General features: G+C 51.7%; 1 protein-coding gene across 1 annotated transcript in view; it reads left to right on the forward strand.

Moving 5' to 3' along the window:
- Positions 1–13,087: 13,087 nt before the first annotated feature.
- The window catches only part of RNF123 (ring finger protein 123), a 47,009-nt gene continuing 34,912 nt past the window's right edge, over positions 13,088–25,184 (forward strand). The window contains exons 1-15 of the mRNA XM_084292633.1: positions 13,088–13,125; positions 13,983–14,122; positions 15,153–15,237; positions 17,729–17,808; positions 18,283–18,380; positions 19,311–19,365; positions 19,695–19,780; positions 20,485–20,571; positions 21,075–21,142; positions 21,897–22,022; positions 22,733–22,847; positions 23,651–23,755; positions 23,887–24,012; positions 24,656–24,748; positions 24,945–25,018. Coding sequence (XP_084148759.1) covers positions 14,041–14,122; positions 15,153–15,237; positions 17,729–17,808; positions 18,283–18,380; positions 19,311–19,365; positions 19,695–19,780; positions 20,485–20,571; positions 21,075–21,142; positions 21,897–22,022; positions 22,733–22,847; positions 23,651–23,755; positions 23,887–24,012; positions 24,656–24,748; positions 24,945–25,018 — 1,280 coding nt within the window. The 5' untranslated portion in view covers positions 13,088–13,125; positions 13,983–14,040. The remainder of the gene's footprint in view (positions 13,126–13,982; positions 14,123–15,152; positions 15,238–17,728; positions 17,809–18,282; positions 18,381–19,310; positions 19,366–19,694; positions 19,781–20,484; positions 20,572–21,074; positions 21,143–21,896; positions 22,023–22,732; positions 22,848–23,650; positions 23,756–23,886; positions 24,013–24,655; positions 24,749–24,944; positions 25,019–25,184) is intronic.

Raw genomic sequence — 25,184 nt, forward strand, 5'->3', positions numbered from 1 at the left:
ATATTCATGATTGTAAGGATCCCTTATGATCTATCAAGGCCAACTCTTGACACCGCACAGGTCTACCCAAAAGTTCAGACCATGTGACTAAGTGCACAGTCCAATCTCTTCTTAAATTCAGACAGGCTCGGTGCAGTGACCACTTCCCTGGGGAGCCTGTTCCAGTGTGCAACCACCCTCTCTGTGAAGAACCCCCTCCTGATGTCAAGCCTAAATTTCCCCTGCCTCAGCTTAACCCAGTTCCCACGGGTCCTGTCACTGGTGTTAATGGAGAAAAGGTCTCCTGCCTCTCGACACCCCCTTCCGAGGAAGTTGTAGACTGTGATGAGGTCTCCCCCTCAGCCTCCTCTTCTCCAGGCTGAACAGGCCCCAGTGACCTCAGCTGTTCTTCGTACGTCTTCCCCTCCAGGCCTTTCACCATCTTCGTAGCCCTCCTCTGGACACTCTCCAACAGTTTCATGTCCTTTATATACTGTGGTGCCCAGAACTGCACACAGTGCTCGAGGTGAGGCCGCACCAGCGCAGAGTAGAGCGGGACAATCACCTCCCTTGACCTACTAGCGATGCCGTGCTTGATGCACCCCAGGACACGGTTGGCCCTCCTGGCTGCCAGGGCACACTGCTGGCTCATATTCAACTTGCTGTCTACCACGACCCCCAGATCCCTCTCTTCTAGGCTGCTCTCCAGCGTCTCATCGCCCAGTCTGTACGTGCAGCCAGGGTTTCCGCGTCCCAGGTGCAGGACCCGGCACTTGCTCTTATTGACTTCATGCGGTTGGTGATCGCCCAGCTCTCCAACCTATCCAGATCCCTCTGCAAGGCCTTTCCACCCTCATTCGAGTCCACAACTCCTCCAAGTTTGGTGTCATCAGCAAACTTGCTCAAAATACCTTCTATTCCTACATCCAGATCGTTTATAAAAATATTGAAAAGTACCAGCCTAAAATGGAGCCTTGAGGGACCCCACTGGTGACTGCCCGCCAGCCTGACGCAGCCCCATTTACCATAACCCTTTGGGCCCTGCCCATTAGCCAATTGCTCACCCCATCGTATGATGTTTTTATTTAGCCATATGGTGGACATTTTGTCCAGTAGGATCCTATGGGAAACCGTGTCAAAAGCCTTGCTGAAGTCCAAAAAAATCACATCAGCTGGTTTCCATTGGTCCACCATACGGGTGATCTTATCATAAAAGGAAATCAGGTTAGTTAGGCAGGACCTACCCTTCACAAACCCATGCTGGCTGGGACCAATGACTGCTTTGTCCCCAATGGTGCACCTCAATAAGTTTGAGAACCATCTTCTCCATGATTTTACCAGGCACTGATGTGAGACTGACAGGCCTGTAATTGCTAGGTCTTCTTTCTGACCCTTCTTGAAAATCGGCACAACATTTGCCAGCTTCCAGTCTACCGGGACCTCTCCAAATTCCCAGGATCATTGAAAAATAATTGAGAGAGGTTCCACGATGACGTCCGCCAGCTCTTTCAGCACCCGGGGGTGAATCCCATCCGGACCTATGGACTTGTAGGGATCCAGGTGGAGTAGCAAATCCCGCACACGTTCAGGGTCGGTTGGGAGTTTGTCATCCCCACCGTCCCGGTCCTCCAGCTCAGGGCACCCTGGGTCCCGAAGCGCCATCATCGGCATTGAAGACAGAGGCAAAGAAGGCGTTAAGCGTCTCTGCTTTGCCTATGTCATTGTCTGTGAGGAGACCTTCCCTATCAAGGAACGGCCCTATGTATTCTTTAGTTCTCCTTTTTCCATTCACATATCTAAAAAAACCCTTTTTATTTTCTCTCACAGACACAGCCAGCTTCAACTCTAGGTGTGCTTTGGCCACACGAACTTTCTCCTACAAACACGAACAGCATCCCTGTATTCTTTCCATGACGCCTGGCCCTCCTTCCAGTAGCGAAACACTCTCTGTTTCCGCCTAATCTCCATTAGAACGTTCCTGGTCAGCCACGCCGGCCTCCTGCCCCGCCTGCCTGACTTGTGATATTTAGGAATTGCCTGATCTTGTGCTTCTAGGAGGCATCGCTTAAAGAGTGACCAGCACTGGTGGACATCGAGGCCTTCAAGAGCAGTTTCCCAGGGGACCTTGCTGACTAGTTCCCTGAGCAGCCTGAAGTCCGCTTTCCCCATATCTAGGGATGAGGTTTTGGTGGCACTTTTCCTTCTGTCACTGTAAATTTTGAACTCAACCACTTCATGGTCGCTATGACCGAGGCGGCCACCAATCACCACATCTCCACACCAGACCCTCTCTGTTTTCTAGCAACAGGTCTAGGAGGGCACCTTTCCTAGTTGGCTCCGTTAGCACCTGCACCAAGAAGTTATCATCTAGGTGCTTCATGAACCTCCTGGACTTGCTCGTGTCAGCGCGTGTGGCACTCCCAGTTAACGTCTGGCAAGTTGAAGTCCCCCATAAGGACAAGGGGAGTTAATCTTGAGGCCTCTCTTAGTTCTGTAAAGAATAATTATCGGCGCTATCGTCCTGGCCAGGCGGTCTGTAATAGACTCCCACAACGACATCCCCTTTATTCGTTCGTCCAGAGGCTCTCAACTTTGCCATTGCCGACCTGAAGTTCCACACAGTCCAGCCCCTGCTTCACATACATCGCCACCACCACCACCTCGCCTACCCTGCCTGTCCCTCCTGAAGAGCCTGTAACCATCTATCGCAACACCCCAGTCAGATGGACATGCTTTTCTTCGATCCGGGAAGAACGGGATACATAAGGCCTGAAGACCGAGTTGCTTGACAATTTAAAGCGAGACATATTGTTCAAAAGGGATGGAAAATGGAGACTTGTTTGTAATCAAGAAAAGGAATGGAAAATGGAGCCTGTTCAGTCCTGGAACTTAAAGGATTCTTTGTTCCCTTTCCTGATCATACATATGTATAGGCATACTTGGGTTTAGTATGTAAAAGCAATGTTCTGTATATTTAGAATGTTTGATGTTCATGTGTGTGTGTTGGTGAGCGTAGACTCTCCGCACACCCAGTGCTGTTTACTTGCCTTTTATACCTTTTATAAATATTCTTTTATTAATATTACTAAATTCAGATTCAGTTGAGACTTCATTTATAACACGGTGCAACCGAGGGCCCTAAAAAATAAGACATTGTGCCCTGAAATTGAAAGCCTGGGCCAGAAAAGTGAGGGTGTAAGCACTAAGAAGCCAGTTTTGTCTCCTGAGAGCAGTCTTAAGGCCCTGAACAAAAGGGCTTGGTCCCTACAAATGAGGCCCTGCAAACTGAGGGTTTAGATGATCAGAAGAAGACTTGGGATGCCAAGTGGAGGTTCTGGAGCTTGAAAAGAAGGCTTTGGAGCCTAGAGAGGAAACACCAGGGGTCTAATGGGGGGGAGGGAAGGGAGCAGGGGGGATATGGCTCAGTTGTGCAAGTGAGGCTGAAGCCGACACTCGCGTGTGATCTCTCCGCACAGATGGGATTGGCAGCAAGCTTTATTGTGATGGCGGCTGGGGGACTGGGGCCACAACGTCGGGCTGGAGCACGGCTGCTCCTGCGGCGTTGTTCAGGCCGGCTGTAGGGATTTGGGGCCCGACGTTGTAACCGGGAGCGGCTTCGCGTCCGGACTGGCCCGGCGTGGCTGGAGTGGCTGCTGCGTTCAGGCACCGAGGAATCGCTGGAGGACCCCGATGCCGTTTCGCTATCAGAGCTGCTGCTGCTGCTGCTGCTGCTGCTCTGAGAACAGGGGGATGCAGCACGTCTGCTCCCACGCTGTCTCCGGGGCCGGCTCTGGGCATCTGTGGCCTGACGTAATGGGGAGCGGCTTCTTGTCCGGGCTCGCCCCCGCTCGGCTGAGCATCGTCTCCGTTTACGCCTTGGGATCCACTGGGGGACCCCAATGTGGCCTGCCTGGGAGATCGGGTGCTGCTACTGCTCCCAGCACCAGTTTGTGGTGCATGGCTGCTCCTGCGGCGTCTTCTAGTCTGTCTCTGGGCATCTGTGGCCTGATGTTCCAGCGGTGAGCGGCTTCTTCGGGGTCGCCCCCGCTGGCTGGTGGGACATCTGCCTTCGGGCACCATAGACTGCCTGAAGGTACCTGGTGCTGCTTCACAAGTAGGGCTGCGAGTGCTTCTCTCAGCACTGGTCTCGTGGTGTCCTCGGGGCTGGTTAAAGGTTTCTGGAGCCCACATTACATGTTGGCTCCTCCTTCGCAATCTGTGCCACATTCTGTCAGTCACCAGGATACCTTGTAATGGCCACAGTGTTGCCGGGCTGGCTTCTGTCCACGCCAGCATCGCTGTCATTCTCCAAGGTGCCTGCGCTGTCGGAGGAGCGCCGGTGGGTGCCCTCAGCAGCACGATTGCTCCCACGCCGTCTTCGGGGTCTGCCTCTGGGTATTTGGAGCCTGATGTTGTAACGGGGAGCGGCTTCTTCTCTGGGGTCGCCCCCGCTGGGCTGGGAGGATCGTCGCCGTTTACGTCTTGGGGATCCACTGGGGGACCCCGATGCCGCCTGCCTGGGAGATCGGGTGGTGCTGCTGCTCCCAGCACTGGTCTGTGGTGCATGGCTGCTCCTTTGGCGTCTTTGGGGCTGGCTCTGGGCATCTGTGGCCTGATGTTCCAGCGGTGAGCGGCTTCTTCTCTGGGGTCGCCCCCGCTGGCTGGTGGGACGTCTGCCTTCGGGCACCAAGGAGTGACCGGAGGTTCCTGGTGCCCTCCGTCTGGCCAAGCTGGGGGTGCTGCTCTCAGCGCTGGGTTCTGCAGCACGGCTCGTCCTGCGGCTTCTTCCAGGATCATTACAGGTGTCCTGGGCCTGACGTACAGGTTGGCAGATTGTCCTCTCTTCTGTTCCTGGCCTTCCACTCTCAGTCCCCTGGGAGCTGTGGGATGGCCCTGGTGTTGCCTGGCTGCTGCTGCTGCTGAGGCTGCTGCTTTCGGGTGCTGGGGAGCCATGGGAGGGCCCCAGAGCCTCTGCAGTGGAGGTGCTAGAGCTGGCGAGCCCCTGGTTGGCACTGGAGGCTGTAAGAGGAGGCAGGAAGGTGAGTGGGATGGACTTCCAGACCCACGGCAGTAGAGGCTCTGATCCGTCCTGGGTCAGAGAGACTCTGGCAAGGCTGCCCTGAGCCCCTGCAGCCCAGCAGCATGCGGCCTGTGCGTCTTACCGTTGTCCACGCCAGCGCAGCTGGCGCACTCCCAGGTGCCTGCGCTGTCGGTCAAGTTGGAGCAGCGCCGGTGGGTGCCTTCGGCAGCACAGGAGCGGCACAGGAGCAGCTGCCAGGGCCTGGGGAAGAAGCAAAGGGTTGTGGGTGTGAGGACAAAGCGTCTGAGGCAGGGAGTGGCTGGCACATCCCTTCTGCTCTGTCCTGCCTCCCCCAGCCTGCAGTGATGCTGAGGTCCCATGCAGAGCCCCAGATGGATGCTGAGGCAACTCACCCGTGTACTTCCGCCCGCTCCCTGCCTTGTGGGTAAAGGCATTCGCTGGCATCACAGTGCCGGTGCCTCTCATGATCTGATGCAAAGGCGTCGTCCTCCCAGGCTGGTACTCTGCAAGAGAAGGGATGAAATTGTCCATTCCCTGGCTGTGCACAGCGCTTGGGCCCTCGTGTCTCAAGAGCAGGGTAGAGGGATACCAACCTGACTGGGATTTGGATCCCCATGTTGGACATCTCTACACAAAACAGCACCCTGTCTCTGCAGATGGGGCACTGGAAGCAGACAATGCCTGCGCACACGGCATGTCCCTGCAGCAGGAACACAGGTGGTGAGCGGTGAGCGGGCCCTGGTGCTGCTGAGCAGCTGCCGTGCCCACAGGGTGAGGGGAGGTCTCCTACCTGGATGCAGCGCCGGTGGAACCAGGCGTGATTGCAGGCTGGGCACACCATGGTGTGGTAGGACGTGCTGTCCCCCACAGGGTCCATGCAGATGATGCAGGTGGTGCCCTGCTCTGGAGCTGCCTGCGCTGCCTGGTGTGGGCTGTGCTCTGAGCAGAAGGACCTGGCGGGGGGAGGGAAGGGAAGGGCAAAGTGAGAAGTGCTGGGCCCGCCGCAGTTGTGGCGAGGAGGGCAAAGGAACGTGAAGGAGCCCCAGGCCCGTCCAGGCTCTGGCGCTGCCTCTGGCTCTGCCAGGCTGCTGGGAAGCATCACCGTGGGGTCCTCTCTTGCTTGGCTGGTGCCGGCATCCCTTACCTGTACCCTCCAAAGTAATGGGTGACGCATTCTCCCTCTGAGGCGCAGGGGAGATGGAAGCAGCGTTCACAGCCTGTCACCGTGCAGGTGATGCTGGCCCCTCGCTCGCCACAGACGAAGCATTGCTGAAGAGAACACAACAGCCCCATTAGCAGCAGGCTCGATGCCGCCACCGCTGGCCCCACACCCCTGGGCAGGGCAGGGCACAGGGTACAGGGCACACTCTGCAGACCCGCCTGGTGGACAAGGCTTGTCTGCCAGAGCAGCAGTTTGTCCCAGAGCAGGTTGGAAAGGCCGGGATTGCTTCCCTGGGGTCCAGGCTAAGCTTGCGGGAGCATCTCCTGGCACAAACCTCCCTGTTCCTGTCAGGTCCTCACCTTCTCGGATGCCTGCCTGATTGTGCGCTGTACATCCTCTGGGAAAAATCCTACAATTCCCTCCAGTATGTGTCCACGCTGATAAAGGCCATTTGCAAAAAACTATAGAAGAGAAAAGAGCAGGATCTCATTAGGAGTCACAGTTGAAGAGACCGTCCCTGGTGGGATGTTGACAGGACCCCTGGGGGAACTCACCATGCAATATAAGTGGGCACAGAGCCCATCCCTTTCGTATGTTTGGCCGCAGACATTCACGTCGACATCTAGCCGGCCACACAGCATGCATGCTGGAGGAGAGAGAGAAAATGGCTCAGCCATTGAGCACCTTTGCGGGGCCAGGTGTCCCTGAGGGACTGTCCCCAAGGGCCTGATCTGTCCCTGCCATGCTGGCTGATGGGCAGGGCCAGAGGCTGTGGAGGGGAAGGGGCCCAGCAGGCACCCACAGCCCGACCTGGGTCCCCCCTGCCAAGGAGCAGAGGGGCCCTGCTGAGAAAAGGGGTACTTTTCTCTCACCTCGCTCCCTCGAGTCGGGAGCATTCTCGTTCATGTCAGACATGGTGCACTTCGACAGTGAGCACTTGGAGAGTCCCTGCCTCAGCGGTGCCGGGGTTTCTCCTGCACACACTCCTCTGCCGAACCTGAGGGAGAAGCAGAACGAGGGTGAGCCTGTAGCACGGGCCCTGAGGTGTCGGACCCCTCCTCCCTCGGCAGCCCCGGGCAGCCCCCTCCTCCCTGCCCTCTCCCCAACTCACCAAATCGCACTGAGGCACAGCCCGGGCCCAGCAGCCTTTTACACTCCTCACCCTGAGGGTCACAGCGGCCATTGTGACATCACCGCTGCGCGCCCTCCGTTTGGTGCTAAACTAGAGCTGAGTGGTTCAGGGTGCACTGAAGGGAACCAGGCTAGAGCACGAGGCAGTGGGAGCTGAGCAGAAGAAGTTGCTAGGCTCGAGCAGGGCTATGTAGAGCTGCCCGTGATCAAATGGAAGGCACCAATCAGAAATCTGTAACCATGCCCACTAGACATGTGCAACACATGCAGCTGGCTCAGAAGCTGTGTAACGCCTTGTGTTGGAAAAATGAAGGGTCTCCAGTTCTTGACCATCTTGGAGTCCGTGTCGTCATTCCCTTCAACCCACCTCATTCATTAGTGGGCCTACATTGCCTCTACTGTTAGTTTTATCTGCAAGGTATTTGAAGCAGCTCTTTCTGTTGTCCTTGACCCCTCTCACACAGTTTAATTCTAAGGAGGCCTTAGCTTTCCTAGTTGCCTCCCTAAATCCTCTGACAACAGCCTTATATTCCTCGCAAGTGGCCAGCCCCTCCTTCCATGATCTATGGACTGTTCTCTACCACCTGAGTTTGCCCAGCACTTCCCTGTTTAACCATGAAGGTCTCCTGGCTCTCTTTCCTGACTTCTTACCTGTTGGGTCGCTCTGTTCTTGAGCTCGGAAGAAGCAGTCCTTGAACGCTAACCAGCTGTCTTGGGCTCCTTTTCCTTCAAGTACCTTGTCCCATGGGATTTCCCTTAGCAAATGCTTGAAAAGGCCAAAGTTGGCCCTACTGACGTCCAGGGTTGCGATTCTTGGTACTCTGTTCCTGCCATGTGAGATCCCAAACTCCGCCATCTCATGGTCACTGTAACCAAGGCTGCCCTTAACCTTCACCGCTTCAACCAACCCCTCCTTGTTAGTGAGGACAAGATCCAGCAGCGCTCCTTTCCTATTATTCCACCATTTGCATCAAGAAGTTATCATCAATACACTGAAGGTGAGAGAGGGAGTTAGGAGAATCTTATCAAGTAGTGATAGAGCGCTGACGGCATTAAACTAGGCTGCTACTTAGCGTCTTTGCTAATGTGATATATGGAGTGGTAATTCGTGTCAAGAAAATGCTTGATATTAATAAAGAAGGGGAAGATGTGGGAGTGTGGCCATGGGGGTCAGCAAGTCCTGTGGTTGATGATAACATTATACTCTTAACGATGAGGCCATCAGGAATATAAAAGAGTTTAGAGGGAACAAAGAAGGGTGATTCAGGAAACTCCATGCAATCTCGGGTTGCTTGTTCTCCAGCCGTTAAGGCATGGAAGTTTCTGGGTTATAAGTTGCTGTTATATTCAAAGTCGTTTGACCAATGAACAGTTGTTTTGAAAATGACTGCTGTGGGGAGAAGGGTATAAGAGGGGAGCTTGTCCTCAAGATGAAAAAAAAGGTGACATGATGAAGTTATGTCATCAATAAAGAAACAGAAAGAAGGAATGAAAAGGATCAGGCTGGCAGAATGGAGACCAGGATGGGAACAGGCACTTTGATCGCCTCATGAAGATAGGCTCGGCCAAACTCGGCAAACTGCTGAGAAGCTCCTACAGAAAGTCGCTGGAAATGGGCGCACCGGAGCTGGAGAGAAGCTCGAGCTGAGAGAAGCGGAGCCGTGCACACAACAGCCCCTCACTGTTTGTTACCTTTTCTGATTGTACATATGTATAGGCGTACTTGGGTTTAGTATGTAAAAGCAATGTTCTGTATATTTAGAATATTTGATGTTCGTGTGTGCGTGTTGGTGGAGCATGGACTCCCTGCACACCCAGCGCTGTTTACTTGCCTTTTATAGCTTTTATACCTTTTATAAATATTCCTTTTATAAATATTACTAAATTCAGATTGAGTTGAGACTTCATTTATAACACTGGTGACCTGGACGTGCCTTTTGACCCAGGCCCTATTGGCCTTGAAAAGGAGATGGATATGCTTTTCTTTGATCCGGGAAGAATGGGATATATAAGGCCCAAAGAACAAGTTGCTTGACAACTTAGAGGAAGAGATATTGTTCCCACGACTAGCCCTGGAATTCTCCGGTGTTTGTAATCGAGAAAAGGAATGGAAAATGGAGACTGTTAAGTCATGGAACTTAAAGGATTGTTTGTTACCTTTTCTGATTGTATAGGTGTACTCAGATTTAGTATGTAAAAGCAATGTTCTGTATATTTTGAAGGTTCGATGTTTGTGTGTGTGTTGGTAGAGCATAGATTCCCCGCACACCCAGCACTGTTTACTTGCCTTTTATAAATATTCCTTTTGTAAGTATTACCAAATTCAGATTGAGTTGAGACTTCATTTATAACACTAACTATGGTGCATTGTGCAAATTAACTAAAGCAAGAAGCCTTGCCCCTTACCAAGGGCAGTGTCCTAATAAGAGTGTGAGCCTATCTTAAGAAACTGGTAGAAACTGGTCCTGTGGATGGACAAAAGCCAAGGAGCAACTGAGTCTGTGCAAAGACAAGAGGTCAACTAGTAGTGATGAGGAAGAGTCATCAATCTTCATCCCCATGACCCCCGACGACCATCACCAGAATACACTACGCAAGCGCAGATGGGAGGAGTTTATGGAAGTGACTCCTTGGAGCTAATTTTAATGCAAAGCGGGGACAGGTTATGAATATGTATAGACGTAGTGTGAAACTTCATGCATAGGTAACTCTACTGCATAAAACCAAGGCAAGTTGCTGTGTCAGGTGTGCATGACTTTGGTGGGACTCCCCCCTGTGCTGCCCAGCGCTGAATAAACGTACCTACTGTACAATCTTACTGATTGTGGAGTCCGTTTTCCGCAAGTCAAAGGAACCTCCTGGACTGTGGCTGGCTGGCTGAATAGGCCTTCCAGCAAATGTCGGGGTAGTTGAAATCCCCCACAATAACCAGGGCCTGTGATCCTGGTCCATGGTGTTCATTCTACAAACATTGCAAAGATTCTGGACAGAGCTTGTGGCCTACCATTTCAATGCCAAGAAGGTTCTGGCTTTGCAGCTCTAAAGTTTTTAGGAGCTTGCCATTGCAACTAGGAGGTACGTGTGCCATATCATGTCTCACTGCCTGTGCATTTTCATCTAGAGATTTAGCACTGCATTTCCAACACAACCATTTTCCTGTACATAATAAGTGCAGAATGTCTAACCTGTTCGTCACAAGACCAGCAAAATTTCCTAAGTTAGTACATGTGCTATATCTAAACTCAGGTGTTGCTGAACTATACGGAGCTATTGTTGGTATTTCTGTTGTGCTTGAAGTTACCCAGAATGCTGCTGTGGGTGCTTTAAAGAGTATGCAGTAGACTGATTAATTTGGTCTCACAGTTGGCTATCCAATATTGTCTGTCCTTGGACTACATTTTAGCCTCACAAGGAGGTGTTTGCGCATCAATGAGTATTACCTGTTGCTTTTTTGCTAACAAATCCAAGCAGATCAAACAAGGTGTGAATATTTGTTGGTGACAGATCTGTACCTCCCACCAAATAGCCCAAGAACAATGTGTTCTTGAAGGCCTGTCAGCTGACGTGGCTGTGGTTTTGGCTACCAGGCCTCCAAGCACAGGCATGACATATCCAAATGACGTTAGTCCTCATTCTGACTGTCAGATTTTTGCCTTTCTGCATTTTATTTTGTATCAAATCACTATTTGTTATCACTCTTATCTAAACTGGTACCGTATACCCATGTCTCAACCAACAAACCCTCTCAGGAGTGACACCACTGGACCTAATGGGGACCTAATGCGTCTCCCCCACCTTGCACATTAGGAGGCAAGAGAGGTGCATCAGATATGGAGTCTCACTCGTAGTGATACACAAGTGGTCACAGGCCAAGGGATGGAGTGTTGGGAGCAGCCATAAAGGCAGTCTGCTCATAAAGGGGAAAATACTAACACAAATGGCCCGCTAAAACACTGGCAGAAGATGTCTGAGAATTGCTAGCCTAAGAACATGGCCTGGGACAAGGCCTGTGGATGAAAAGCATCCTTGAAAAGCACATCTGGCATCTTTGACATGCAGCTGGGTGTTATAAGTTGCCCCCTTAATTAATTTTCAGAGAGCATTGTATTAATCATAGAAAGGAATTTATTGAGTAAGCAAACAGCAAGCAAAACAGTGCTGGGCGGCCGGGGAGTCTCGGCTCTGCCAACGGTGTGCACCTCACCCCTGCCAGGGTCCCGTTTTTATATCTTGGTAATTCCGGGATTACGCAGCACATCCTGGTATATTCTGCGACTGCGTGCACTGTTGCTAGGGGGTCGTCTCTGTCCCTCTGGTGGTCGTGAAGATGAAGGCCGTAGTCTTCCTCAGTATTGTGGTTCAACTTCTTTTTTTATTTGGTCATGTTGGCCCAGCGTGAGACAGGAAGGCAGGATGTTGATACACTAGTTTAGCAACTTATCAGGAGATGGTTACATGAGCTTTGCAACAGTGTCTTTGAACAAAAGAGGCAACTGAGATGCAGAAGGAGAGAAGGGGAGGGGGTTCTCTTTTTTGTTACATTAAGCAAAAGAATTTTCATAGTGTCTAGCCAAGCATTATACAGCTCCTTAATTCAGCAGGGAGCTTTTGCAACTCCCGCTCCTCAAACAGAACTCCTTGTTTTTATAATACAAAAGACAATGAACAAACATTTATGGTGTATTACACTGGGTACCTAAGAAACAGAGGTGTCCTGAGATAACATTGATAAGCTCAAAAAAAGGAACTGTACCGACAACATATAGTCCAGAAAGGTGAAAAATAGTCTGGAAAAAGGGGAAAAAGTCCAGAGAAAGTATGGAATTGTCAACTGTTGTTGGCTGTTCTATCTGGATGAAAAGACAGTCTGGGAAAATTAAAAGTTGCTCTGAGAGAATGGAAAAAAGTGTCATTGTCTATTGGCTGTCCTGGGTGAAAAACAGAAATTATTTAGAACTATTGGCTGCTCCAGACGGTTGTGACCTACACCCTTCTATGTCTCTGCGATACAAAAATTACTTTTTTTTTTTTTTTTTTTAATTTTTATTTTTTTCCCACAAATGGAGCCTCCTCTTGGGAGAAGTTCCCCGGAATGAACTTTTCTACAGGATCTCCTAGTTGAGTTACTGCACCCTCAGCGGGGATGCCAGGCTGACTGCAGACTCCACAATGCGAATCAACTTCGGAGAGAGGCTCTGTCCATCGCCCACTGCAGGGCCCCCCTTCCCGGAGTGGTTTCAAAGCCCCACTTCAGGGAGCCGTTCAGTGGGCACCGTGCTGCTGCTATTTTGAATGATATTCCTATAGAGGCGAGCATTTAATTACTCACCCCCAAGCTTATTTGCTGCTTCACTAGGGATTAGTTCGCAGCAGTATGTGGTATCAAAATACAAATACACAGTGCTGCGACTGAGGGCTGCTATTACTGATTGCTGCTGCTGTGCAAACGGCTATGGACCTGCCTTTCTGCTAGGAATTTTGGAATAACTCCATCTCGCTTAGGAAGGACAGACAGCCTTTATTAGCAGTGCCCAGAGGCGACCCGCAGCAAACAAAGCCCCGGGCGGGACCCTCCCGTCGCCTCACACTCGGGCTCCGACGGCCCCGGGGACGCGGGGCTGCGGGCGGCCTCCTGCCGGGCCGGGAAGCCCCGAGGGGCCCGGAGCAGCCCCGGGACAGCCCCGGGGAGCGGCGGGCCCAGGCCGCGGCCCTGCCCGGCGCCTCCGCCCGTCTCCCGGCAACGCGCCCGCCCGCCCGCCATGGCCCTCGCGGCTCGCCGTAGCGCGGCGGCGGCGGCACGGCCGGGCCGGCGGTGAGTGCGGGGCCGCCGGGCCTGGGCCCCGCTACCGGGAGCTGCCCCCGGCGGTGCGGCACCGGCTGCGCCCCCCCGGAGGGGGACGGGGCTGGGGAGGGAGCGGGGGGCGCGGCGGGGCTTGGGGCCGGGGGGCGGGTGCGGGGCTGCCCCGCGGCGCCTCCCGTCGGAGCCGGCCGGCCCGGGGTGTGAGCCGGGCGGCCCGGCTGGGGCCGGCGCTGTGTTTGTGCGCTGAAACCCTGCCATCGGGGGGGCAGAGGGGCTGCTGTGCATCCCTCCGTCCCCTCGGGTCAGTCACTTGGTCAGTCCTGCTCGGCCAGGCACTTGGCAAGCTCCCGGGCTTTCCTCGTCCCGCCTCGTTTTCTGCCCTGTACGAGGCGGGCACCAACTGTTGGATTCCCCCAGTCTTTGCTCCCCTTGTGTCTTTGGTTGCTTTGTGCCACAAAGCCCCTGGTGAACGTGCCTCCCGGTGACGGTCAGCTATGCGGGTTATCAGAAGCAGGAGAGGGGTGTAATTGTCAGCTGGGCAGAACAGCGACTTGAATGAATTCTCGTTGTCCTGGCACGTGGCAATGGGCTCTGAGTTCTGCCCGTGCCTTTCGCTGTCATGGGGTCGGTGTGGTGGGGCTGCAACATGGCTTAACGCTGTGTCTGCGGGGCTGATCTGTCTGCTTGGGAAGCTGTTGGGTCATTGGGCAGGTGGGACAGGTGAGAGCAGGGCTGGCAGCTGTCTTTGGGCTCTTGCGTGGCCTTGCTGTTAGCACAAGGACTTGGCTTCAGCTTATCCGGGTTGTTCAGGCCAGGCTCGTGAGCCTGCAAGAAAGGGAGAAGTTTAACGGCAGCGTCCTCCCCAGCAGGTTTGGGTCTAGGCGTCTGCCTGTCTTATGTCTGCTCTGGCACCGGTGCCTGTGAAGAATGACGTCGCGAGGTGCTGGGCCTGCTCTCTCGAGGAAGAACTACAGGCTGAGCACTGAGCCGGAGAAGTCCAAGGTCGCAGGTACGGGCTGGACACGCCTCGCACAAGCAGGACCGCTGTGGAACGGGGCGAGCGCCCCTCGCCTCGCTTGAGATCGCCTGCCTGCCAGTGGCGGTGGCCGTGCTGAGAGAGGCGTGGTGGGGCAGAAAGCGAGCGAGTCCCTGAGCAGAGGCGAGATTTTGGGAGGGCAGAATGAGGGACTCCAGCAGAAACTCGTGTCGCGGTGCTGGAGGACGTGGTGCTGCCTGTCTTTGTCCCATCGGACTCTGGGAGTTCCCCTTGCAGGGCAGACGGCCTCTCGGGTTCTCGGATTAATGCTTTCCTCGGAAATGATGATACTGCCGGGCAGTCATTTGCTCTTGCACCGGCCACCCCAGCACAGTCCGGCTTGTGAGACCGCAAGGCTGGTATTTGAGGGCTGCGTGGCACCCACAGCTAAGGCAAGCTGCTTTCTGGGGCACCAGGGATTGTTTTGCACAAGGACAGCTACTGCGAGGCATACAGCCTTAAGGAGGCTGTGAGTTAGCGTAGGTGAGCTGTGCCTGCGAGCCTTTCTGTCCCCGCATCTTCTCCAGCACAGCTGAGAGATGCAGTAGCTACAGAGAATGTTGCAGGTACAAGCAGGACATCAGGAAGTGCAGGAGTGGTATTATGATTTTTATTTCCCTTGGGAATGAAACTGGGTCATCACACCCAGCTTTTGAAGGAACATTATCTGGAAGTAGCAGAGCAGCGTTCCTGAAACGTAGTTTCACTTGAGGGGATGACTGTGCAGCCTCCCATTTGTATTGGAGAGCAGCTCAAACTGGAAGGAGCCCCTTGCTGCGGAGATGTGCTCCATAGTGCTGGTGTCTAGGACTGTTAGTGAGGGCAGTGAGAAGGTAAATGGCTTCTTGAAGCTGTCTTCCCCTGCGCTGATGGGGAAGGTTTGTGCCTTTAACCAGGAAGGTTGTTTTCTTGTAGTTATCAATGTTTTGCTTGTACCTGAAATGAATGGTTTGAGTGTACCTCCTGACTCCTTAAGCTTAACTTTTCTCTCCTTTTTCACAAGGGATAGTGAACAGCAGGCTGCTGAATGACTACCTGCATCGCGTCTTTACCAGTGCTGATGGGAACCAGCCCGCAGCTGCGTACAGGTACTGGACTTCTCATTCACCAGATGGCAAGCAATGCCCTACCAGTCCCCAGAAAAGCCACACTGCGGTGCAAGGAAAGATCTTTTAGTGCCACGCAGTGACCCTTCTTAAAAGCACATCAGCACCGTGGTACAGGAATGACTGCAGGCTCTTGTCCTTTAATGGCTTTTCTAAACTGAAGGGCTTGACAGGAAGAATGCTTCAGAAATTTCTGCGTGTACAACCTCACTTACAAGATCACTAGGCAGTAGTTCTGAAGTAGGTGGGCAAGTAGGTGTTCATCTTATTGTTCCTGTTCTCCCTCTGGTTGTAAAGCAGTGCAACATGCACAGGTTTTACGCGCAGTAATGCAAGCAAGGTCATCAGTGCCCTGTAAACTAAATGCAAGGTTGTTACTGATAGATGGGAGACCGTACGTTTCTCAGGCTGAGGAACTGTTGGTGCTTTCCTCGTTAGGAGCCTCCAAAGGAACGGAAACACAGAGTTGCTGTGCAGTGTCTGTTTTCTTTTGCTTGTTTTCCGATCTCCTTCACCTTGTAGCCCACCAACTCGTAGCTTTGGATGAGAAACACTTCCCTTGCATTTAGTTCTTTTGCCAGAGGCAAGTCAGAGGAGCTCAGGGCAGGTACAGGTGTTGCAGAGTGAGGCAGGTATATAGCTGCTGCTGGCTGGCGGTGCTGCAGAGTGGCTGGGCTCACATTCCACGGGCTATATTTAGTGATGCCAGCTCAGATGTGAGCTCAGAGCTTCTAAAAATAGCTCTTGGCCCTCTATACACTTAGTGAGCTAAGGCTATTGTGGGGGGAGGCAAAGTGGGTTATGTTATTTTGCCAGAAGCTCTCCTGTCAGTGTGCCTTGGAATATCCCATCTGCCCAGGCGTTTTGGTTTTCTGTACTTCTAATTTCTTTGCCTGGTGATGAACGACTTGAAAGCTTAGAACTGGCAGTTTGTTTGCCTGGTCTCTCTGTTTTTTAGCTTCCTTCCACCCTTCTCCCTGGACTTGGCTATTTGGTAGAAAGCCCAGTAGCAGTCAAATAGGTCTTGAAAATACCATTTGCCACATGAGAGCAACTGTTATGGTATGGTATGTTGTCTTTGGACATTTCTGTTCCTCCGTGGAGCTCGTAGCAGACCTCTCTGTAGCTGTCTCATGCTTTTCTGGCCTCTCTCCAGATCTTCTCCATGCTAGCTGCTGATTAAGCTGCTTTGCTGAAGCCACTCTCTGTCATGCCAGCCAAAGCTGCTTCTTCATTTCCACTTCTGTGCATCTTCACATCCATCAGATTTTTCAAAATGTCTCTTACCACAGTCTTAGGGAGGTCCTACATGTAAATCCTAGTCCCAGGGAAGTGAGAAGGTTGTTCCACAGAAGATTTTGGAAATGGGAACAGGGACAGGAATAACCAGTGACTCTCACAGAAAAGGGAAATTCTGTTGGTCCCAAAAAGACCTTCAGTATGACTGATGTTGTTCTGTGCAACCTTGAGAGGCTTGGAAAGGAAAAGAGCATGAAATGGCAAAGCGCTGCTGTTACGAAGCTATTTAGAGCAATATAAACATAGGGTGGTTGTGAGACAGTGACTGGATAGTGAAGTCATCATTGAAAGTCGCTGTAGGGAAATGCAAAGGGATGTAGTAAAAGGGGAACAGCCCCACCTTTGTGCATAAAATGATGGGTCATTAGCTGACTTCTGCATGTAAGTGAGACTGGGTAGGGAATAAAACAAGAAGAAAGTCAGAAAAAGCTAATAGGAAGCAAGGGATTGTTAACAAAAGGATGAAAGATAAGGAAAACTATTATGTCACTGAATGAGTTAGTGCTTCATGCTCTTTTTGATTAACACGTGGTTCCAAAAAGGGTATCTTGGAACTGCAGAAGTTTTGAGGAAGGCTAAGAGCAACAGCCAGAAGTCGAATGGCTTCTGTATGATGAACTGCTAAGTAAGCTAGCCTTGAAATGAGAGAACTGGGGGAGGCTGCTGTGAGGAAGGTATCTGAAGGGGTAGCCTGGAATGAGGGGGTGTGAGATTTCTAGTCAGTACAAAAGGTTTGAAGACACCACGGTTTCTGCTGTTGTCAGAGGGAGGATGCTGGGCTAGCCTGACCTTTGTTTGAACTGCTTCATCTGCTGGTACAGTCTTCTCTTTTGCTTTGTATTATGAAGTACTTGGGAAAAGAACTAATCCTGACGTAGGCTGCATCTGTATGATGCTGACCGCAGCAGTCCCAGTCTGTACGCGTTGATAATGCATGCTGGCAAGATCCTCTTGAGCAGACTGAAGACTTTAAAATCCTTTGTTAACTACTTTGCTTGTTTGTGCTGTGTTTGGTCCTTGGTTCATTCATGGCGCCAACATGCTGGTCAGCAAATACCTCAGATTCGTGGCAAGAAACAGATCAACAGAACTTCCTGGTTCACTGTCTGGACTGAAAGCCTTTCAAACCTGAAGGCAAAGTTTTCTGAAGAGCTTCTGTGTGTTGATTCCCTAGAAAGCACCTGACGTTCCAGAACCTACAGGAACACCTTGACCGGTTGCTAGCAGAGGAGAATGGCTCTGAAGACAGTCGAGGTAGGAGACACAACGTGTCTGTGCAATTTGTGCTTCTGCTTGTGCTGCTTAATTGGGAGAACAAGTTGTGCCATGCAAAACAGTTCCTTGCGTAAGCGTTCTTCTGCCCTCCTGTGCTCTAATTTATTGTCCCTTTAAATCCTGCCTGGCTTCAGTTCTGTGATGTGTTGGCCAAACATTTGGCTCGGAGTTTAGTTTGGCCTTTGAACTCTGCCAGAGTAAAATTTTCAGGTGACGTGGAAGGTTTTACGTATCACCTGACTGCTGCATAGCTCAGACCTTGAGTGTTGCTGTGCAAGCTTCTTTTTAAATCGTGGGTGTCTTCTTTCCTGAAGTTCTCATGGGCTAACATGGATAACGCTGTTTGAATATGCTGCTGCAGCAGCAGAATTGAAGTGTTGTTGTAGTCTCACAGGTGGCACTCACCAGGTGTGCTGCTAAAACCTAACAGGTTTTCTGCAATTCTTGTTTCAGATCAGGGAGCAGAGGGCCGGCTCGGTCCCTCTACTGTAGTGTTGGACCACACGAGCGGTTTTGAGGGGCTCCTGCTGGTTGATGATGACTTACTTGGGGTGAGTGTGATGCTGGCTGCAGCAGGAAATGGGCTTGTGAGACCAAAAGCACTCAGTTTGTTCTTCATGGCAGATCCCTGTCACTGGCTGTATGGTATGTTTTGGAATGGAGTCTGCCCAGAAAGCTGAGGGATCCTGGAGGAAATACATGAGCTCTCTTGGGAAAAGGTCTAGCAGTACCCCTAAGACACAGCAAGCTCTGAGTGGAGCTGTGAGGAAGGGGAAGTGTTTTCTGGCCCAGGGGCTCACTGAAGAGCTTAGCTAAGCAGAGTTGGGGACAGCAGCCAGCTTTCCTGTCCCTCCCTCCAGTGACTACCTCTTCCTTCCTTCCTTCTAGTCTTCTGTAACAGTGGTGAGAGGCTGAGGCTGAAGCCAGGCCTTGCTGCTGCACTGGCTGCTTCCTTTCTCCTTTGTTTCCATTAGCTCCCTTCTGTTTCCATAGCTGATGTTCCTTGGACAGAAAATCAGCTGTAAGAATCCACTGGAACTGAATCCTTTCCTCCTTCAGTCATTTCTCCACTCCTTTTGTACTGGCACTGAGCACACACAACCCTTGCTCCTGGGCTCGTTCCCTCTTTACTCGGTGTAGCCAGGAGGCTGCCCCATGTCTCCGCTTGCTGTTTGTCTAGGATTCAGATGTCTTTCCTATATAAAGGCCACCTTTGTATGCCTGGCACAATTCACTGGAAACCACATGTCCCTTGTACTGCTGCCGTGCTGCATGTGTCCCTGGGGTTTGTCAAGTCCAGATGAGCTGTGGGGAGGATGCTGGATGGTTCCCTCGGGCCTGTTGGCTCTAAGTACAGCTTCAGAGATGGGGAATATGGCACGCCTCTTCCCCGCACTATGATCCATGAGTAGTTCTTCATCATGGTCTGGTTTTCAGGCCTTTTTGCCTAACTTTAAAATCTCTTTTGTTTGTCGGTCCAGGTGATTGGCCACAGTAACTTTGGCTCGATCAGGGCCACGACGTGCGTGTATAAAGGTAAGGAGATAAGTGGGTGATGCTTGGAGAAAGGTCCCAGCGAGAGTGTGTGGAGGGTTGCACAGTTAGATAGCTCAGGAAATTTTGAATATGTTGCTGTTCTAGGTCTTGAGCACTGTCTTCCCCAGTTCATCCACTGGCTTCTTCAGGAAGTCAGGATGGAGGATTGCGTGGTACCCTAGAGAAGAATTGGGAGGGAAATGCCAGGGATGTTGCAGAGGTCCTCTGAGTGTCCAGATTCTCTTCTGTGGGAGCAGTGTCAGGTTTTGCTTCTCTAACAATGAGTCAAGCAGCATGGACTTACTGTGTGTGTCATCATGTTCTTTCAGGGAAATGGATTTACGAGGTGCTCATCTCTTCCCAGGGGCTCATGCAGATTGGCTGGTGTACTCTCAACTGCAGATTTAATCAGGAGGTACTGTAACTGCTGCACCCACCTGCTCTGTTACTCCACCACATTTTAGGTCAGCATGGAGCATTGCATTGGTGCTGAGGTCCTGTTCTGCTGACATTTTGTGCCCACCACACACACTAGAAATGCCAAATCTGCAGTTAACAGATCTTTGCTCAACTCTCCTTCTGTCCTCTGTTCCCGGAGTGGTGTGTAGAGCGAAAGGCTCGTGCACTGGCTGTGTTGCCTCTGCATGGATGTGTTGCTGGCAGGTTCTCCAGAGCGTGCATGGCAATGCCATGCTGGCTGCTGTCTCTCAGGAAGGCCCGCAGCAGCCAGTACTACAGATCTTTTTCGCCCAGGGGAGGCAGGCCCAGGCCAGCTCTCGTCAGGCGCTGGGTAGGATGCTTGATGCTGGGAAGGTGTGCCAGCTGTGGAGTTTCACTAACCTGCCACTCCACACTGCGTGAGAGGGGAGGTGACAGGCATCCTGAGGGGCTGTTTTGGCAGTGTCATATAGCAGTACCCTTCATCTGACCCCAAAGTCACATATTGTATATGTCCGAACCAAAGATCACACAGGTCATTGGATTCACTCTGCCCAGGCAGAGCATGTGTGCTGTCAGCTGCTCTCCCTGCCTGCCAGTCTCCCCATTGAAGCTGCTCTTGCAAGGAAGGGGATCCTCTCTTCTTGGTCTGGTCTGAATCTCTTTTGTACTTTGGTGCAGGAAGGAGTTGGAGATACACCAGATTCATATGCATATGATGGCAACAGGGTGCGCAAATGGAATGTGACCACTACCAACTATGGCAAGGTGAGTACTGTCCTCCCAGGAAGGCAGAGAAGCAGACATCTCCTTCTGCTCCCTGGCTTCTTATGGGCTCTGTGAAATGTCCTTGGGCTGTGCTCCCCGCTTCAGTGTGCTCTTGGGGAGGCTGTGTGCCAGCACTGATGGGTACTTGAGAGGTGCTGTGTGTGCCATGTAGGTGCTTTCTTTTAGCAGCCCCAACAGGCTGATCCCCAGCATAGTGATGCTGGTGGTGTCTGGAAGGCTCTGGTTCTTTGTAGCCCATCAGAGGATGAAGCAGTGTTGGTATAAGTCTGATCCCATGCACATCCCTAGTGCTGGAGGGGGAAAAAGATCCTAGCCAGAGGCAGCTTCCAGCAGTGTCTGAAAATGCCACATGAGCTGCTGTCAGAAGGAGCTGTCTCTCCTGCAACCCTGAATCACAGGGGATTGGTTGGGTTAAAGTCTGTCTTCTGGTGTGGGAACACCCTGGTTATATGTCTAACATCTTTCTTCTCCTTCTACTGCAGTCTTGGGCGGCAGGAGACATCGTCAGCTGTCTGATAGACCTCGATGAGGGCACCATTGCTTTCTGCCTGTAAGCATCTTTCTCCTGTTCCTTGTTTTGCAGGTGGCTGTGTGTCATATACATGCTTTGGCACTGCTCAGCAGGTTGCTGAGCCCTCTTTCTACCCTCTCTCCTTTAAGTTCCTCAGCAGCTCCAGCCTCTGCTTCTCTGCTTTGTGTTCAGAAGCCATCTAAATGGACTTCTGAGTCTCCAAAGTTCAGGTGGGAGCAGCTGGCAAGAAGGTGCCCAAGCAACTCCTAAGTCTATTTAAAGTTTCCTAGGATTTTGGAAGGGAAGGCATGTGCTGTGATGCTTCATACCACAGCTGGCTGAGCCCCACTGACTGCTTTTGTGGCCAGTGTAGACCCTGCCTGCCCTAGACTCACAGGGAGACAGCTTCTGCTGTCTTTCAGGAATAGTAGACTGAGACCATTCTCCTTTTCTTTCCACCAACATCAAATGGATGAGGCCAAAAATGTCACCTGCCGGTCAGATATCTAGTAAGGATTTAGGTTGCCCTTGGTGCTGAGTGGGGCTTTTTGTATTGTGCAGACTCTAATGCCTTCCCATGCTGTTATATGAAAATGGGAATTGTGCTGTGCTTCCCAGGGCACTTGCTCAGCAAAACCGTGGGGTTTGCATGTCTGCCAAGCAAGGAGCCATGAGTGACTGATGTGTCCATGTTGGCAGGGCTCTGGGAGGGGAATGCCGATACCTGGGTTGTCCAGCTGACCACAAAAACCTCCTACTGTGGCTCAAATTTTGTTGGTTTTTCTTCTTTCAGGAATGGCATATCTCTGGGAACTGCTTTTGATAACATCACAAGAGGTGCTGGAATGGCATACTTCCCTGCTATCAGTCTCTCGTTCAAAGAGTCTGTTGCTTTTAACTTTGGGAGCCGTCCACTTCGATATCCTTTGGGTGTGGGAAGAGGATGTCTAAAGGGAGAAGAACCTGTCCTGAGACCACCCTTTGAGGCTATAGAATATACGTACCTGAGTGCAGTTCACTTTTTCTTGGTGCTTTTGCTCAGAGCAGAATCCAGGAGAGAAGCAGCCATCTCTCAGTGCACAACTGCAAGGCACGCAGTCACCTTTTCTGGTGCCAGCAATTGCTGAAATGAGGTTTGCTTTGAGCTCTTACTCAGTAGCTTATGCTGCAGCTGCATGATGTCAGATCCCAGGCACTCAGCTCCTGCAAAGGTCTCACTCTCCAGGTCTGGAAACCCTCATGCATTTGTGCTTCTGAGCCTGTTGGCTTTGGGTCTGTTCCACCTCTCAGCCATGCAGGACCTCTGACGTGGTAGGAGCGTTGCCTGCAGTGTCTGTGCAGAAGCTCAGACCTGAAGCCCTTGTCAGAGCAGTCCTGGATGTGCCTGTTAACAGCTGTCGTGGAGGCTCCTGGTGGTCTTTCTGATGAGGACAGAGCATTTAGGGAAATCCTTGGTGGTTGCAGTATGGGCAAAGTGGGGAAAAGATCCTGTGGCTTATCATCTATTTATTTGATTTGAACTGTGACTTAGGCATGCATGGATATAAAGTAAAATAGAGAGACACTATTTTCTTTGCACAAACAAAAGAGGTGCTGAAAGGATCAGATTGCACCTTAACACTTGCCTACGTATCCAGTGGAAGGCTACCACCCCTTGCAAGACCCTCCTGTCGCAGACCTCGTGAAGGCTCGCAGGCTTTTAGGCTACCTGAAGAACGTGATCCATATCGGGATCGATGTGACGGTAGGCTAAGGTTCCTGAGCAGGTCTGTGGGGCCAGGAAACATGGTTCTGCACTCCTTTGTACCTGCTGGTAGCCCAGATGTTTCCATACACCTATGAGTCTAAACACCTGCTTGCTTTTGCATGGGGCATGCACATCTCTGGACTTGCAAAGTGGGATTCCTAATAGTTCCACCCTGAGACTAAAGTTAAATCATACTGGGCTTTGTTCTCAGTCCTATGAAGTTTTCTTCCAAGGGGTGATGTTTGTTGGGGTCAGAACTGATGCATGTGATATTGCAGCCTGGAAAGAAACTTGTTCATATCCCAAACATTTTCCTGATGTCCTGGTGCCACGATGCAGTCAAGTTCTCAAGCCAGGTCTGCCTTGAGAACTGTTCTGGCTATACCAGTGTTCACTAGAAAACGTTTTTTCCTCTAGGGCGAGAGGTGATCTGTTTCTGCAGGGAATGCCCTCTGCTCTGATCTCAGCTAGCTTGGAGGCCCGGCTTACTAGCTGAGGTGTTCTGCAGGGATTCCCATTTACAAGTAGTCACACGCACTCAAACCATGTTCTGGAAAAACAGCCTGCCAGGCTGCGTGCACGTTACTGATAATAAATGACGTCTGATCTGAACTACACCTCTCCAGAGGCATGGTCCCAGATGCCTTGCCACCCTCATTTGTCACATTCAAGCTTTCTAGCCCAATGAGGCGTGGGGTAGCAAACAGTGGCTACTCCAGGCCCCCAGTTCATTCGGTCATTGGTGCAGGGTGGACTGGGCTAGCTCCAAGCTGTGTGTTTTTCTGGGTTTGGCATTGCAGGAGGGGAAGCTGGTGGAGAAGGACACATCCATGTGGCAATTGCAGGGAGAACCCACAGTGTTGATCACATTAGCCCACATCTTCAATTATTTCTCCCCTCTCATGGTGAGTTCTGACTGCTCATTACAAGTTTCTATAGGTACCTGGTGCTTGCAAGAGGAGGTGAATTGGGCCCTGGCCTTTGCTGGGGAGTGACTCTGCCCTGGAGGGCTGTTGACCTGCCTGTCTGTCTGCAGTGCAAGGTGTACCTGGTGGAAGATGTGCTCATGACCTTCCTGTTGAGCATCCTGGAGCGAGGAGGGGCAGTGGAGGCCCATCCCCTTATTCAGCAGCTGCTGGATCTCATGTGGCTTCTCATGGAGGTGAGTTGCTAGGGCACTGGTTCATCCCCAGGGAGGCCATTGGAGGTGCTGAGCACAGGAAACTTCACCCAAAAATACTGGTAGTGATCAGCTTCTTTCCCTTTCTGGAGATCAGATTCCTGTTTTTGCAGTAGGCCATCGTTTCCCTGAGGTTGTCTGGCTCACCAAATGAAGCCAAATGCCCCAGTGGGGCTGCTGAGTTTGTCGAAGAGACAGCTCTTATCCCATGGGCTGGCTGCTGGTGGGGCTCAACAGAGCAGCTCCTCCATCATCACATTTACACCAGAGTAACTTGTCTTTCCTTTCAGGGTTGGTGCTGCCAACACTGTGTGTTGGGTAGGTTTCGGGGGCACGGGCGTGGGTGACTTACCCCAGCCAAATGGGGCCTGGGACTTTGGCTTCTTGTAGACATCTGCTGGGTTGGCTTTACTAGTGCAGCTGCTTCTCTGCCTGCAGCAAAGTGACGGCACCAGCCACTGCTCAGACTCCCCTGCTGAGTCAGGGGAACAGACACTGGGGGTTCCGAGCACCTACGTTTTCAGTGCAGAAGTGAATGCTGCATCCTTCCAAAGCCATACTTGGAGACCTGTTGCTGTTGCTGACACCTTGCTGTTGCTGTTCAACGTGTTTCTTATTTTCTCAGGAGTATGAAGTGCACGAGTGCCTCAAGCAGCTGCTGATGTCACTGCTGCGGGCTTACAGGTTTTCTCCCATCATCCCAGACCTGGGTTTGCAAGTAAGTTGTACTTCTCGACCCCTGGGAATTTGTGACTAGCCAGCTTCTATGATGTCCCCTTGTCCAGGGGTACCTGATGTTTTGTATAATCTGCAGTTGTTTGATTTAGAGATGACAATTCTGTCCCATTGTACCTCTTAGAGCGTTGTGTTCCCTCGTGTAGATGGAGTCAGTTTCGCTTCTTCTGTTTCCATAGATTCACTACCTCCGGCTCACCATTGCAGTCTTGAAGCATGAGAAATCCAGGAAATATCTACTCAGCAATGTTCTGTATCCTTTGTGCCTCCTCTAGCCTTCGTCCCCCCTACCCTCAATAACACAGCCAAGGAGACTGCAGGGATCTGCAGGGCCTGAGAGGCAGAAACCACCCCATCTTTGGGAGTTCATTTCTGATTGCTCAGGTCTCCTCTGTCTGCCTGACACCATTCTCTGCAAA

This window comes from Netta rufina (genome assembly GCF_964035555.1).
Source record: "Netta rufina genome assembly, chromosome: 10".
Lineage (NCBI taxonomy): Eukaryota > Metazoa > Chordata > Aves > Anseriformes > Anatidae > Netta > Netta rufina.